The sequence below is a fragment of the Lathyrus oleraceus genome, chromosome 1 (genome assembly GCF_024323335.1).
Source record: "Lathyrus oleraceus cultivar Zhongwan6 chromosome 1, CAAS_Psat_ZW6_1.0, whole genome shotgun sequence".
NCBI lineage: Eukaryota > Viridiplantae > Streptophyta > Magnoliopsida > Fabales > Fabaceae > Lathyrus > Lathyrus oleraceus.
Window position 1 is genome coordinate 53,362,442 of NC_066579.1, and position 16,952 is coordinate 53,379,393.

The window sequence follows — 16,952 nt, forward strand, 5'->3', positions numbered from 1 at the left end:
ACACTTAGAGTAAATATGATTGGTTGTACAACAATTTGAACACCTCTAATCTTAACACCAGGACGCCTATTTATACTAAATTAAAAATAACTGTTGCCAACGGATCTTCTCCTAGGCACTGACACGTGACACTCGTCATGTCTGCGACTCAGGACAACATCCCACGCGTCCTTTCTATCAAAAGTGAATAAGAATGAAATACGGTTATTCTTCTGTCATTCAAATTCAAATGCACGTCAAACAACTCTTCTGTCGAAGTAATACTCTGAACTTGAGATGATTCCTAACTTTCACACTCGACTTTCCTTACAGAAGGCACACTTCGACACTTCCTCATCTCAATAGTACTTTGTGTTGAAATCCTAGATAACTCCAAGGAACATTCTCTTTCCTTAGCTTATCACCTCCAACCTGATGTCGAAATTCCCACCTAACAAATTGCCCCCAAACAATGCCTTTTTCGATATACCGGAGAAAAATGTATTTTTTATTTTATTTTCGACAATCATATTCGACATCACAAAACTATTCATCTGCTATGACGTCACAGGCATGATGGCCACTTTAAAAAAACGTCTCTTCATAACCCAAGTGAGGATCTTTAGGTAATCATCATGTTTCCTAGCCCTTAGGAAATTGTGCCTAGCCTTCAACTGCTACCACTTATCATGGCCATTTACACTAACACGTGCCCACTTTCTTTTCCCCCATTAATGCCTAACCAAAAACCGCTTCCACTTCCACAACTTATAAATAGACATTCTCAACATTTTTTTCTCTCTTTTAACTTTTCGCATTCTGATCCTTTTAAAGAACTATTTGTTCTACTCTTCATCTTCCTCAAACCCAGAAACAATTCAGTTCTTCTTTTCAACAATGACATTATCTACGAAAATCAGTCAGGAATCCAACAAAAGCACCAAAGATTCTAGAAAATCTCAGGGCCTTCCTCTTGCTGACAAGATCTTGGGCTCAAACACCATGGGTAACCAACAATATGTTCCAGAACCATTGACTGGAGAATAAAGGATGATTTTTCAATCTCAGGTACTAATTCCTATTTCTATTTCTAGGAAAACACATGCAATGCTAGGACCTTTGTCCAACCCAAATGTTGACCCTTATAGGCTCAAGGATTTTTTTCCAACTTACCATAGGTATAAACCTATAGCCTGCGTCAAAAAACCCAAGGTCAACGAGGAAACCCACTATGAGGAAAACCCTCATTCAGATAACAAGGGTAATCTTTCGACCGAGGAACCCATCGACTTAATTTCTACGACTAATGGTTTCAGGGTTTTTCGATCATGTCCCTTTTTTCGAGATCCCTCAGATTATGTAGGTTGGTTGGAAAAAATTGAGAAAAAGAAATCCCAAGTCTGGAAAGAAATGGGCATTTTTGACTTGATACAATTGTCGAAAGTAGGACCTGACTATTGTCAGACTATGCTAGTTTCTTCTTTGTACTTTTGGGATAGTACCCATCATACTTCTCACCTTCCCTGTGGTATGATGACACATACACTATTCGACATCGCTGCCATCATAGAGCTTAGGCCTATGGGTGAAACCTATTATCCAGATTTCTTATCCAAATACACCATTGGCTTCGACACTTCTAGGACCGTCTTCACCACGCATATTGCTTATTACCATGACAAAGATATTGATGAAGTCTCTGACACTAAGCATATTGCTTTCCTTGCCTTGTGGCTGTCTCGTTGTGTTTTCTGTTCGAAGTCTCTCCAAGTGGCCAAGAAATTTCTCACATTGGTAAATCAACTTCACGATGGGCGCAATGTATGCCTCAACAAAATGATCTTAGCCAACCTCTATGAATCTATGTGCGAAGGAGTTACTGCCCTTAAGAACATTCGAACAAAGGGAAATTTGCTACTCTCTGGCCCATTCTGGCTACTACAGTTATGGTTGAATGCTACTTTTGAAACATGTCTCCCAACCCACAACCCTATTGATTCAGATGTTGCAGAAATGAAAAATAGGAGAGTCAAAGGAACGCGCTTAGCAATGTTAACTCCAAGTGATGAAGGTCGAAACCTTCAACAAAGCTTCACTAATTACGTGATGATGTTTGCTAAGCGTTACAACTTCACCCCAACCATGGCCCCCTTCGCCTTTAGAACCTGTGGTCCAGAATGGTTTACAAGGAAATTTCCCTCTCCACAAAAGATAAAGAAGCTGAATCAGTTTCTATCTGGGAAGCATTCGTCACTCCCATGGTATTCTCCCTGAGACTCAATCAGTCGAAAAGTCAGGTTACCCTGATAGCATATCAACCAAATCTTGTCGCTTGATAATTTGACCTCATTCAGATCTTCCTTAAACCCCTTTATGCAAGAAAGAATTCTCTCCTTCTTTATAACGCAATCCATATCGAGGCTACTAGCAGCAGGCAACTAGCCAGATATGTTGGTCAAACGAAACTTAGTCCATTTGCCTTCAAACCTTATTTTCTTTGCACTAAAAAATTCGACCTGTGGTGGCGTGATTACTATGAAACAAAATATTTTAATGTTCCTGCATTTCATCGTCATCTTACCAAAGCTTTTACTTCTGTGCAGGATAATGTTAAAAAAGGTATTTCGACTCACATCAAAGAAATCCAAGCATTCCGAAAATACTTTAAAACTACCTATAAACCTGATGATCTTAGTCAAACCGTCTGCGAAGCAGTAATCACTTTGAAGGAAAAATTTACGAAAAGAATGGATTTTTTAAAATTACCTTCGTACGTTAAACCTGAGCAACAATATCGAACTGCTTTTAATATGTATCCTCATAAATTTCCTCGACTGCCAAGTGCTAAATTTGGTGTGGCTTTTAGCCCTCCATTCAGACTGGTTCATCTGTGGGGACTTTATAAAAGTTCTTCGACAAAAATCTCAGAAAAAAGCTAAACTGGTGGTTTTGACTAAGCACAACTTGGACAGTTTCAAAGGGCACCTTCATGTTGGCATAAAAGACGTTCATATAGAATCTGAAATCTATGAAGGTGTTGAATGAGAGGTTTTTCGACTCACTCCTTCTTTTGGTCCTTCTTACTTATTTATTTTGCAATAATTTGATTCTTTTTTCAATTGTAAGAGTTCCATCCAAGAAAACTGCCCCCACAACAGAAAGACCCACCGAAGCAAGAAAGAAGGATACCAACAAAGAAACAACAACAAAGGTATGTGCATTCCATATATTAATACCTTCGATTTAAGCATAATCTTTTTGCTAAATATTTACATTCCTTGTTCCTTTAGGCCAGCCGAAAACCACTGTTAACCCCCAAGAAAAGAAAACAAAAAGAAATCGAGGTCGAAACCAATGAATCTGACGACGAAGACTTATCTCCGGATGCCTCTAAACCCACTAAACAAAGGAGGCAAAACAAATGAATATTCAAGGTGCTCATGTCCATCCGAAAACAAAAACCAGTGCGTCGAAGACATCTCCTGCCCAAAAAACCCATGGGGTTGAATCTGGGCTTAAGTCAAAGAAGGCGCCATAACAAATGGAGAGTGATAACTCTAGCCCTGGGGCTGAAGATCCTATGGTGAAACATCTCATCCTTACTTTTGACTAATTTACTACATTCTCCTTTCACCTTCGACTTACCCAATTTTCGCCTTATTCTCAGCCTGCTGCAGGAAATCTCCAACATCCAACCGTCACATCGATCATTGTTACAATTCAGCCTGAAAGAAGTGGTGCTCCCACTTATCATCCCACAACTCCTCCTGATTCCGACAAAGGGTCTATGGACGAAGTGAACAATCCTGTTGCAGAAAGAGAGGAAAACTCTCCACCAAAAATCAGCACCCAACATTCCCACACTAGTGGCTCTGAATCCGAGGATGAGCAAAATGAAAATGCCCCATTGGAAAAAGATGCAGAAATGCAAGACCCTGAGGAAGTTCCTGAAGACGAATATGAAGACGGTTCACCCGAAACCGACCAGGATGTAGATGACCCTGATAACGAAGAAGAAGATAATTGCTCTATGTTTAACTTCGATGAAGAACCCCCTGAGGACGAGGATGTGTCATATCCCAAAATTCACCCTACCCCGATATAATTTTCATCTAACCCATGACCCTACTGCACATACATACATTCATTATTTCAAAAAAAATTTTTTGGGTAACCGGTTACCCTAATCAAGGTAACTGATTACCCAAACCAAAATAAGATTTTTTGGCCATTTTGGGACTGTGTAACCGATTACCCTAATCAGGGTAACCGATTACACCTGCAGACAATAGAAATGACTCTGTTTTTTACACAAAGGACCTTTTGGTTCACCCCCTTCAACCCCTTTGCTTCCCTTATAAATAGAGCACTATCCCATTCATTTTTCAAGCTTGAAAGCCACAAAACCTCTGTCCAAATCACATTCAAGCTCCCTCTTTTCAACCTAAACCCTAACTCACCCAAACCCTATTCTCTCCTTTGAAACCACCCAACCTCCATGTAAAAATTCACAATCTCTACACAACAAAAACAGTAGCAAACTTGTGACCTTCACTTACATAATCATTCACCACCCCCATATAAACATACACTTTCTTTCTCTTCCATTTTCCTACCATAACAACCATAGCCACCCTCTTCCAAGCTTTTTGCTTCATTCTAAAATCCAAACACAACAACAACCTAGTTTTGACACCACAATGTTGGTAATATTTTGGACTCAAACTCCTTGATATTTTTGGTTTTGTTTTGTGTTTGAAAATGGATTTTTACTCTTGGGTTGTATTTTGAGAGAGTTTTGAGTCAACTTTGAAACAAGTGGGTTTTATTGGGTTTACACCCTTTTGGGGATTTTTTTTTGCTCTTACTACTTTTTATCCATCATTTTCAATCAAACCTTGTTTCTTGTTATCATTTAATATTCATTGTTGACTTGTTGTTACATTTATGTGGTTGATGAGATCTATTAGATCATGACTATGATTGTTTAGAGTTGATAAAACCTTCAATGTTTCAAACCTATTAATGATTGATCAATCGATCCTTCATGATACTTTGAGGCATTGATAGGTTGCCTCTATTTCAACCATGTTTGGGTCATTTGATACATAGATGAAACCATTTCCTTTACATTGTTTCTTGTTATCATTTAATATTTATTGTTGACTTGTTGTTACATTTATTTGGTTGATGAGTTCTATTAGATCATGACCATGGTTGTTTAGAGTTGATTAAATCTTCAATACTTCAAACCTATTAATGGTTGATCAATAGATCATTCATGATACTTTGAGGCACTGATAGATTGCCTCTATTTCAACCATATTTGGGTCATTTGATACATAGATGAAACCATTCTCTTTACATTAACTTATTATTTTATTTGCTTATTGTTATTCTACTAACCACTAACCATTAACCGTAACTTACATGCATGTTGTAAGAATGACATCATGGCATCACCTTAAGGGACATGTTTGTAAGACCATTATCCTTTGTTTAGTTTAGGTCACTTTTGCACACAAAAGGCTTTCTTAGGCTACCTTACAATGAGACTCTTTAATTTCTTGTTGGTTACTTTGCATTCATGTTGCATAAGCCAAATTTCATAATCAAAATAAAATAAACCCTTGATTCAACGTCAAGTGGCATTTTCATAGTCAAATTCAAAACATTTAATAATTACGGTAGCGACAAGATGATGATCAAAATGAGGATGGTGATGAAGAAAGGAATATCCAAGAGGATCAACCAATACTGGAACATCCCCAAACCAACTCAAAAGCTGATACCGCTAATGATGCCACAAAGCCTTCGACAGACACTGTCGCCGCCCTTTCTCCTGCAGAGTTAGAAGTGCTTAAACGAAGCAATCCATTGGAATATCTGAAGACCATCATTAGTGCCAAAGGTAGCTTGTCAGAGAAAAGTCCTAGCGCTTTGACAGTATCAGGAGGTCCAACCACAAGCTAGTCTGGTGGCGAAGTGCTCCAGAAACTTAAAGAAAAAGCCTTAGACATTTACTTAATCCAACTTTTAGAGAACAACACCTTTGCCTCCTACGAGATCAAAGATCTCCTAAAACAAATCGATGTCGTAAATGCCTCCTCAGAAGTCGCAGATTTGGTCATATATTTAGGGTTGCTGATTGATTGTGTTGTTGTTGACCTTGGTCGAATACGGGAAACTTCTAACAAGATTCAGAACAAATCAAAGACTCAAACAGCAGAATGGGAAGCAGTCTCTGAATCCATTGCCAAAAACGATGAGTTGGAAAAAACTTCTGAGAAGAATAAGAAGGAAATTGAAGCCTGTGACAAGAACATAAGAGCTTGGGAGCAACAAATCAAAGAGTTATAAACCAAGATTGTCAAGGCTAAGGAGCGCAAAGAGGAACTCCTAAAGTTGGACGAATATGTGCTGGCGAAAGAAGTGCAAATTGGTCTGCAACATGTGGAAAAGGCCCAAAAACTAAGGGAGGAGATTGACACTCTTACTGCTTACAAATCTGGTAGGGAACATCGCTTACAGCTTCAAAAGTCGAAGTACCAAAACATGAAAGAATCTCTCCCCTTTTAAATGAGTCGGCTTTACTCGAAGTGTTTGTCTTAGTTTAATTCTCTTGTGATAATTTTTAAAGCCCTTCGTGGCTCTTTATGTAATGACTTGGCCATTTTGGCAATCTAGTTGACATTGATTTCATCATTATGGCTGTAACTTTTTTTTTGTTACATAAATAATTCTTTCGCTATTTTTACCTCTTGAAGTGCAGACTTATATTTCTTCAAATACTTCCCATTTATTTTCAAGAGTCTTCGATCTCCAACTAACTCTTCGATCTCGTATACGCCGTTTAAAAAAAACCTAAGTAAATTGAAAATGGCCTTCCCATTTAGGGGACCATTTTCTAAATGCTCTATCTTTCCGATCCATGGGTAAAATTACTTTACACACTAAATCTCCAGTAGAAAATGATTTAACTTTGACCCTTTTGTTATAGGACGTTTCTACTCTCTTTTTCTGCCTTTTTAATAATTCTAAGGCACTTAATCTTTCTTCGTCCAAATCAACTAATTCATCCAACATCATGTTCCAATAAGACTCAGATGGAATTTCATGGTGCCCCTGAATTCTTGTTGATTGTAAGTAAATTTCAACTGGTAAAACAACATCGTGATCATATGTTAACCAGAAAGGCGTAGTATTTATAGCCTCTTTAGGGGAGGTTCGACATGCCCATAAAATATGGTATAATGTCTTATGCCAATTTCTTTGCTTTTCCCCCACATGCTTTTTAATTAGCCCAATTACCACCTTATTTTCCGCTTCAACCTGACCATTAGCCTTAGCGTAATATGGTGCAGATGTTAGTAATTTGAACCCCATTTCTTTAGCAAACTTCTGGACTTTTCGACCAGTAAAAACTGATCCTTGATCCGTTGTAATAGTTTCTAGGATTCCAAATCTATAGATGATATGCTTCTGAATGAATTCGATTACGGTCTCTTGGTCGACATTTGTCAAAGGTATAACCTCAATCCACTTGGTGAAATAATCTATACCCACTAGAATATATTTTTGACTTTTAGATGATGCAGGTCGAATTTCTCCAACTAGGTCCAACGCCCAACCTCTAAAAGGCTAAGGTTTCATAATTGAGTGAAGTTCGCTTGCAGGGACATGTTGTATGCCTGCATGTACTTGACACTCTTGACCCCCTTTAGCGAATTCCATACAATCCTTAAGCATGGTAGCCCAATACATTCCCTGTCGAGATAATCGCCATTTCATCTTATGACCCACTTTATGTGCTCCATATGTCCCACTTGATGTGCTCCACATGCCCTACTATGGACGCTAGAGAGGGCTATGTATGCCTCATATTCACTAAGGAACTTAAGTAAGACTCCTTGAGGTGTCTTTTTGAACAATTCGTTTCCCATAAGAATGTAGCTTAAAGCTCGATACCTGACTTTTTGTTTAGTAGATGCTGTTGGATTTTCTAAATATTCTATTATAGGCTTTCTCTAATCTTCGTCTGCCAAACAATCCATTGCAAGAATCTCGAAGTTCTATTCGTCAACATATCTTAGCTTTGTTTTCTCCAAATCTGATGGGGAGAGTCTAGTCGACATTACTCTTCCTCTGACCTCAATCACATCTTGTAGTTTCTCTTTCGAAATTTTATATCCAGAGGAAATCTGAGCTAAGTCATTGGCCTCTTGATTCTGAAGTTGAGGTATATGTCGAATGTTTACCACCTCAAACTTACGTAAGAGTCTACTCGCTATCACAAAGTACATGATTAGATTTTCTTTAACACATTTGTATTCCTTTGTGATTTGTTTTATTACTAATTCTGAGTCTCCCATTATTTCGACTCGAGTTGCCCCTAATTACAACAAGATCTCAAGGTCGGCTATCAGAGCCTCATATTCAGCCTCATTGTTCGAACAAAGGCCTTCGACCTTATACTTGATTTTTTTTGGAATTTTTCTAGGAGAAATAATTAGTATCCCCACACCCGTCCCATCTTTATAAGTAGAACCATTGAAGTACAAGTTCCAAGGCTCAAACTCCAGATAGATTAAGGAGTTTTGTACTATGGAGTGGTCGACTATAAAGTCCGCTACCACTTGTCCCTTAACAACCTTTAAAGGCACATAAGTTAAAGCATACTTTGTCAAAGCCAAAGCCCATTTACCAATTCGACTATGTAAGATAGGTTTAGATAACATATGTTTAATAACGTCGAAATGAGATGAAACATACACATCAACTGACTTTATATAATGCATCGGTTTTGTACAAGAGAAATATAGACATTGGCATAATTTTTCGACTATACTATATCTGGTTTCTGCATCATTTAGAACTCTACTGAGGTAATAAATGACTCTTTCAACGCCATTATCGTCCTCCTGAGCCAACATGCTCCCTAAAGTTACATCCGATACAACTATGTACAATCTCATACTTCTATTCCTACAAGGAGGTGACAAAATTGGAGGATGCATAAGATAGTCTTTGATCTTGTCGAAAGCTTCTTGTTGCACTTGCCCTCATTCAAAACTTTCCTGCTTAAGTCGAAGTAGAGGTAAGAAGGCTTGAGTCTTGCCACTTAAGTTCGATATGAACCTCCTTAAGAAGTTGATCTTGCCTAGCATCTGAGAATCCTTTCAACCTCCTCTTTGATCTTTGACAGAACTTCGGGTGCAAACTGCCTCGGGGTCTGTGATCGGAAAAATAGCAAGTGTACTATTTTTGCCGATGTAGTAATAAGAGGGATGTTTCCCAAAGATCGATCTCGAGGATTCCGCAACAATATAAGAGTAAACAGTCACTTAATTGAACAAAAGTAAGAGTTTGAGTTTGGTAAAATTCACTGTAAGGAAAAATAAAACAAATAAATATTTTCACAGATTAATATGATATGCCAAGAAGGGAAACCTTTGGTATTCAATCTAACCTCTAAGTCCTTAGATGATTATGATGAAACCAAGCATTTTAATTTAACAAGAATAAACCGGTAACCATAGGGTGTCCCTAGTCCTAGGTGATATATATTATGGTTTCACTGTATAAAAACCTTAACAATTGCAATCCTGCTAATCGTTAACCATACATCAATCTTAATTTTTCTGATAAAGAAAGCATTACACAAATTACACAGTAAAATTGATAACAAATAACATATATTAAGGAAAATCTAACATCAGAGTCATTACATGATCAATTCAAGGACACCCCATGGCATTGGGGGGTTTAGCCTCTCATATTATTCAAATCAGATACAAGATAAAATTGAGACAATACAAAAAGTTTGGAATTCCGTTGATCTTCAATCGCGTCTGCTCTGGAAGGATCTCCGTTCTTCCCGCCTGTCACGCGGGTGACCCGGGTTCGATCCCCAAAAACGACGCCAAAAACTTGATCGGAAAAATAGCAAGTGTACTATTTTTGCCGATGTAGTAATAAGAGGGATGTTTCCTAAAGATCGATCTCGAGGATTGCGCAACAATATAAGAGTAAACAATCACTCAATTGAACAAAAGTAAGAGTTTGGGTTTGGTAAAATTCAATGTAAGGAAAAATAAAACAAATACATATTTTCACAGATTAATATGATATTCCAAGGAGGGTGTATAAAAATCTCTTGTAATGACCCTTGAGTGTATATCTCCTTAATACTGAAAATTGTTTCAATTACTGGATCTTAAGATTATTTCCCCTAAGACCTCGGAGGGAAATCTTTGGTATTCAATCTAACCTCTAAGTCCTTAGGTGATTATGATGAAACCAAGCATTTTAATTTAACAAGAATAAACCGGTAACCATAGGGTATCCCTAGTCCAAGGTGATATCTACTATCGTTTCACTGTATAAAAACCTAAACAGTTGTAATCCTGCTAATCGTTAACCATACACCAATCTTAGTTTTTAAGCATTATGCAAATTACATAGTGAAATTGATAACAAATAACATATATTAAGGAAAATCTAACATCAGAGTCATTACATGATCAATTCAGGGACACCCCTGGCATTGAGGGGTTTAACCTCTCATATTATTCAAATCAGATACAAGATAAAATTGAGACATTACAAAAAGTTCGAAATTCCGTTGATCTTCAATCGCGTACGCTCTTGAAGGCTCTCCACTTTTCTTCGCTTTCCACTGCTTCAATCTTGATCCTCTCTAATTTTTGATCGTGTAAAAAAGTCCCTCTCTCCATATTCAAATCTCCTGTAAATAGTTCCTGATGACAATTTTTCTCTAGCAAAAGTCCAAAATGCCCTTCGGGATAAGCTGTGCCAAAAATAACACAAAACTGGAAAATCAAGTGCCCAAGCCAACACTAGCCGTGTCAGGCAACACGCCAGGCTGTGTTGGGCTTCTGGAGCACAAAACCTTGACACGCCCCTTTAGGGAGGCTGACACGGGTCGTGTCAGCTGATACGGGCACCCGTGTGAGCTCCCTGTTTTCCTCTTCCATGGCATTTCTCCTGACACGGCCAGTGTTGGGCAACACGGGTGGCCGTGTCAGGGCTACAATATGTCAAATTTTCTTCTTCCGACGGCCCTGGAACGTCCGATTTGCTTGTCTATCCTCCGGTACACTTGCTTACACCTGAAACCAAAAGAACTACCACAAAGGGACATAAAATGGAGTATGATGATGCATATAACATGTAATCAACAAATGGAAACAACAATACAAAACATTTACATTACTAAACAAAACAATAAAATAAGTGGACTAATGTGTTACCGACTTCTTACAAAGGTGACGAATGGGTGTCAGAAAACAAGTAGAATTGGAGACTGATCAATATGCTTGATAGGCTTCTTCCTAGCCTTTATTGGCAACTTCAGTTCAACCAGATCTCTGCTCAAACCAGGCATCTCATCATAATCCCATGCGAAGCAGTGTTTGTACTCCTTCAGCAACAGGATCACTTCGATCTTGAGTTCTGGGCTGAAGTTGGCGCTCACATATGTGGGCCTTTTGATTCCCCTCGTTCCCAAGTCGATTTATTCTAAGGGATCCTGTGCTAGCGTCTTCGTGTTACTTGCCAACGGATCTTTTTCGAAACCCAAAGGCTCGTCATCATAGATGGCGTCGAGCCTATGGCCTTGCACTTCGTCTAAAACCTTATTAGGTGGTTCTGGATCGAAGTCCTTACCAGGACCATCCAAGTGCATTTCTGTCTTTTTGTCTTCGACAACCATGTATTTAACTTTGGCCTCTAGGACCGCTTTCAATTTATTTTCGGCTACATAAGTTGAAATCCTTTTTAATGTCTGCAGATCAAACGTCATAACCAAATTCACTTCCCTAACCCGTAGGTTGGATACCTTCGGTACCTCCATAGCAGAAGTCCACTTCGCCGACTATTTCTCTATCCCACTAAAATCTGTTAAGTAGGGTGCAGATAGAGTGAGCAAAATGCGTTGTCCGTAGGTGAAAGGTTGAAACCTGCTGGACTGCAAGGCGCTATGTGGGCCAGGTTCCTGTCGAAGCTGCTCTTGTCCACATGGTTAACCTCAACCATAAAATAGCTTTGGTCTACCTCCATATTTTCCATAATCCCATCGCTTCGCCAGATGGTGACCCTCTGGTGCATCGAAGAGGGGACTGCGCCTATGCCATGAATCCATTTTCTACATAGCAATAGATTATAGTTGGCTTTTTATGCTATTACCATGAACATTATCGACCTTGTTATTGTGCCGACAGTGATGTCAACTTATATCACCCCTAATGTAGTTCCGACTTTCCCCTCATAGTTTGAGAGAATCATGTTGTGGGGCTTTGTGTCAATGTCATCTTTACTGGACCTTTTTAGCATGTAATGCGGCATTAAGTTCGTTGCCGCTCCACCATCCACGAGGATCTTTTTTACCCCTACATTTCACACTTTGCCTCTGATAAACAAAGGTTTTAGATGGCTTTTCATCGACTCATCTGGCCTTTCGAAGAAAGCGTTTTGCTCCTCCACGCAACCATTGTTCATGATATAATAACACATAGGCTTGTGTTTCGCCATCTCCATTTCAGCCATCTCTTCTGGCTCCTCGACCTCCATGACTTGGTCATATTCTCTAGGAAGGATAGACACCACATTGCATGCAATGTCCAGAGAAACGTCCGATTCAGAGTCGAAATCGTCTATCATCATGTCTTCGTCATGATCAGACTTCTCCGCAGGCCCCTTCTCTTGAGGAGAGAATAATTTTCTCTCGACCGACTTCTTTTCCTGCTTTGGCGCCATGTTGCTACAGGATGCAGCCTTCGCCTGTTCTGCAACTTCTCTTTCGGCTTTCCTCTGCCGTTGTTACCTTCTCCACTGGGATTGGGACATTGGGTTGTTTCCTTTATAATTCTCGGAACGATAGGCCACTTGTTTTGATGCCTGAAATTCTTTTTGATAGGCCATTGAGGACCCTCTTTTGACATCAAAAAATTTCCATTTTTGATGGCCTTGTCCTCTCCCTTCAATGGGTTTTGTTCAAGTATCCCTCAGGGCTTCATTAGTAGGCGTATAAGTCGAAGGCTTGTTCGCCTGAAGGGGTAAGTCGTTTTGGTTTCCCCTTATGGGGTCCCATTTTCCGTCGGGGGCTTGGCTATTCCTTGGATCCCTTAAATTTCTCCCCTTTTTGGCCTGTTGAATCCCCTCGAAGTTCTCTACAACCTTCCTGTCGAAAACCGAATTGCACCTTGGGCACAACATAACTTCTGACCTTTTCCTTTGACACCTATGGAGGAATTCAACCATGCCTTCTTCGTGTTTGGGGTAGGATATTTTGTTGTATTCTTCCTGTCGGAGGCTTTCTTCGTCTACCTCCATTTCAGCGGCCTTTTGGTTAATTCGACCATGTTGATTCCCATGTTGACATCCTCAACAATGTCTAACTCTTGCAACTTGACTCTAAGGCCCTCAGTCATATCTATGTGTATGAAACCTCCAGTGGTCTCATTTGTTGTGAAACTGACAACAATCCCCTTATTGAGATCTTCAATGACCTCTTTGAGAAAACCCTTTGCAGTTTTTGTTGGGAACATTTGATGGGGATCTTCAATGACCCCTTTAGCAGCTTCTTGTTTAAAGTCACCAGAAACTTTGACTATGCCAACCTTCTCCCCAGATTCCTCATAAATTTCCACCATGTTGACCATGGATGTTTCGGCAAAATGGGCATCAACGACTTTAAGAGGGTTAACATCGATCCTCATTGGAATCTTCGATTTGTCCCTAAACTGGAGCCTTCCGTCCCTTATAGCACTCTGCACAATGTCCCTGAAAAGATAACATTGTGAGGTTTTATGGCACAAAAAATTATGATACTTACAAAAACCCTTATTTTTTCTTTATTTTAGAGGGGGAATTTTAGTGCCAAGAGGCACATCATCTGACCATCTTTAACAAGTAAATCAAATATCTCGTTACATTTAGTCACGTCGAAGGTATAAGTATTTTTAGGGAACCTAGTATCCTTGTCTGGTTCGAATGGATTTTCCCGCTTGAGGGAGTTAGGACTTTGCAGGAATAGGGTGGTCCTTGCTTTAGTTCACCAAGGTCGATCTCAACCTCGTCGAAATCTACTTGTTCCTCAAATGTTTCAGGTTCGTAGTTGCCTAATTCTACATAGGCTATTCTATCTTTCCCATTGCTTTTATTTGCTATGGCTTTCTCAGCCTTTAAACGCTCCACCTGTCGAACTCTATCGGCCAATTGGGCCATATCTCTCAGGTATTGGATATCCAACTTTTTCCTAATAGAATATTCAAAGCCACCAACAGCCATTTCGACCAACTCATGCTCAGGCACTTGCGTAAAACATCTTGCCTTGAGCAGACGAAACCTGTTCAGGTAATCATCTATTGACTCAGTAAACTTTCGTTTGATACTGGCTAATTCTTTCAGACTTATCTTCGACTGTCCCAGGTAAAATTTCTCATGGAACGGTCTTTCCAAACGAGTCCACGTATCAATAGAGTTCGCTGGTAATGTGGTGAACCACGTAAAGGCGTTCTTCGTAAGAGAACTTGGGAAATATTTTATCCTAAGACTCTCGTTGTTTGCAATTTCCCCCGCCTCTATGAGGTATCTGACCACGTGCTCTACAATGGATTCCCTAGTATCCTCAGAAAACTTGGTGAATTTAGGGACCTTCCACCTAGGGGTAATTCCGCCTGTAGAACGATACTCAAATAAAGGGGACGTATAATTTGGCCTATGGAGACCAACATCTACCCTATTTCGCGCCATGATTCTTGCGACTATGGCTGCTAGATTATTACCTGCTGCCATATTGTCGCGTTGAATTTATTGTACGAGTTTGTCAGCATTTTGGTGCCTATTTTCCATTACTACCCTTGGCTCCCTCTCTCTTGGGATCTGTTGTTCAGCCCTAGCGGCTTCGACCCTAGGTGGTTCCACTCCTGTCCCTTAATTCACCATATTCGCTTGTGGTGCATTCTATGGGACCTGGTTAGTGCTAAGGTCATCTTCGATGGCTACTCCTTGACTCTCTCTTGTCCACCCCCTCTAAGGATGTCGAGGAGGTTGTGGGACACCAAAGAAATATGCAATGCGCGTCATTTGCGCTGCCATTTGTTGGTTTGAGTGGGTAGTATCTTGGATTAATGGGTTGAATATTGTACCCATCGTTTGGGCTAGCATCTGGACCATTTCATGGTTACTTTCGTCCATTTGTTGCCTCAACAACGCGACATAATTACTCTTCATATTAGACATCTGAGTATGAAGACCCACCCCTAAAGGTTGGTTTCGATCCAAATTGTTTACACCAGACCCAGATCCCTGTAATGGCGAAGATACATTCGCCAGTGGGTCGGCATATGTCGAAGTCGAATTATGTAAATTTGTCATCATTGCAGTTGGCATGTCAAATGGTTGTTCGCGACCATTCGCTGGCATCGAAAAGCCGCTCACATAAGGCCTAAAAAAATGATTTCCCCTTGGAGGGGGGGGGGGGGGGGGTCCCTGGTGGACCTTGTGTTCCTAAAGGATTTGCTGGTGGGACTTGTGGCCCCACATAAGACAAAATAGACCCATTATTGGCCCTCGAACGCACAAGCTCGAATTTGCTGTGGATGGTACCAGTTCAACAACAGACGTCGCAACCGTACTTCCCCCTGGCGCTGACGTAAGAGGTGGTTCTCCATTATTATCTGGAGGATTCTGACTATCTGGTGGATTCACCATTCTCCTCGTGTACCCTCTCCTTGACCTATATTCGTTGGTTGTGGCTATTTTACCACTTCTCAATAACATGCAACACAGTTATACAAAGAGATATTGGAAAATTAAGAACGAAGATTGATTTTCAGAAAATATTAGCACAGTCCCACCGGGTGTGCCAATTTGTTTACCGTGAAATTTGGTAAACAACCGCTGGTCTTCCAAATTACAAAAACTTTGGTTACTCACAGGATCGACCAGATTGATTCTAAGACATGTGCTATTATTCTAAAATTGTATATAAAAGATGAACACTTCCACAACATCCTTGCGTAAAGAATGTTTGATTAAAGCGTTCTTAAGAAGATAAATGCCAGAAATGCTAGTAAAGTGTAAAACAATGCTTGATAAATGACTGGTAGTAAAGATGATTTCTGAACAGAAAGATGTAAATAAACTTTGATTGATATAAATATAATGGTGTTATTAAACGTACATTCTCAATTGTACTCTTTTCTCTACACACTGGATACTTTGAGTAAATATGATTGATTGTACAACAATTTGAACACCTCTAATCTTAACACTAGGATGCCTATTTATACTAAATTGAAAGAACGATTGCCAACTAATCTTCTCCTAGGCACTTCCACGTGACACTCGGCATGTCTGCGACTCAGGGCAACATTCCACGCGTCCTTTCTATCAAAAGAGGATAAGAATGAAATACGGTTATTCTTCTATCATTCAAATTCAAATGCACGTCGAACAACTCTTCTATCGAAGTAATACTCTGAACTTGAGATGATTCCTAAGTTTCACACTCGACTTAACTTACAGAAGGCACACTTCAATATTTCCTCATCTCAATAATACTTTGTATCAAAACCCTAGATAACTCTAAGGAACATTCTCTTTCCTTAGCTTATCACCTTCAACCCGATGTCGAAATTCCCACCTAACAATAAGTCAAATGATTCATTACCTGGATCTCATTGCTTCTCAGGGTTTCTTGTTCATTAGTTGTTGCGTTTCAACATTTCACTGGAACAACCCTCTGTTCTGTTGGTAAGCCACAATTCTCTTTATTTTCCTTCAAAATATTTTTACCATGATCTTGCATTGGCCTTGTTGAACAAAATTCCCATATCCATTAATGTTTTGCATGAAAAGGTTCCATTTAATTTGAGTTTTGCATAAGTTAGGGTTTCAGTTAGGTTTTGGAATTGGGATGGATTTATGAGGAAATAAAGTTAGAGGAA

At 39.6% G+C, this 16,952-nt stretch overlaps 1 protein-coding gene across 1 annotated transcript; it reads right to left on the reverse strand.

The window, feature by feature from the left end:
• Positions 1–6,843: 6,843 nt before the first annotated feature.
• Positions 6,844–7,365, reverse strand: LOC127091062 (uncharacterized). The gene has a single exon (XM_051029584.1). The coding sequence runs from the start codon at positions 7,363–7,365 to the stop codon at positions 6,844–6,846; it is 522 nt and encodes a 173-aa protein (XP_050885541.1).
• Between the last annotated feature and the right edge of the window lie 9,587 nt (positions 7,366–16,952).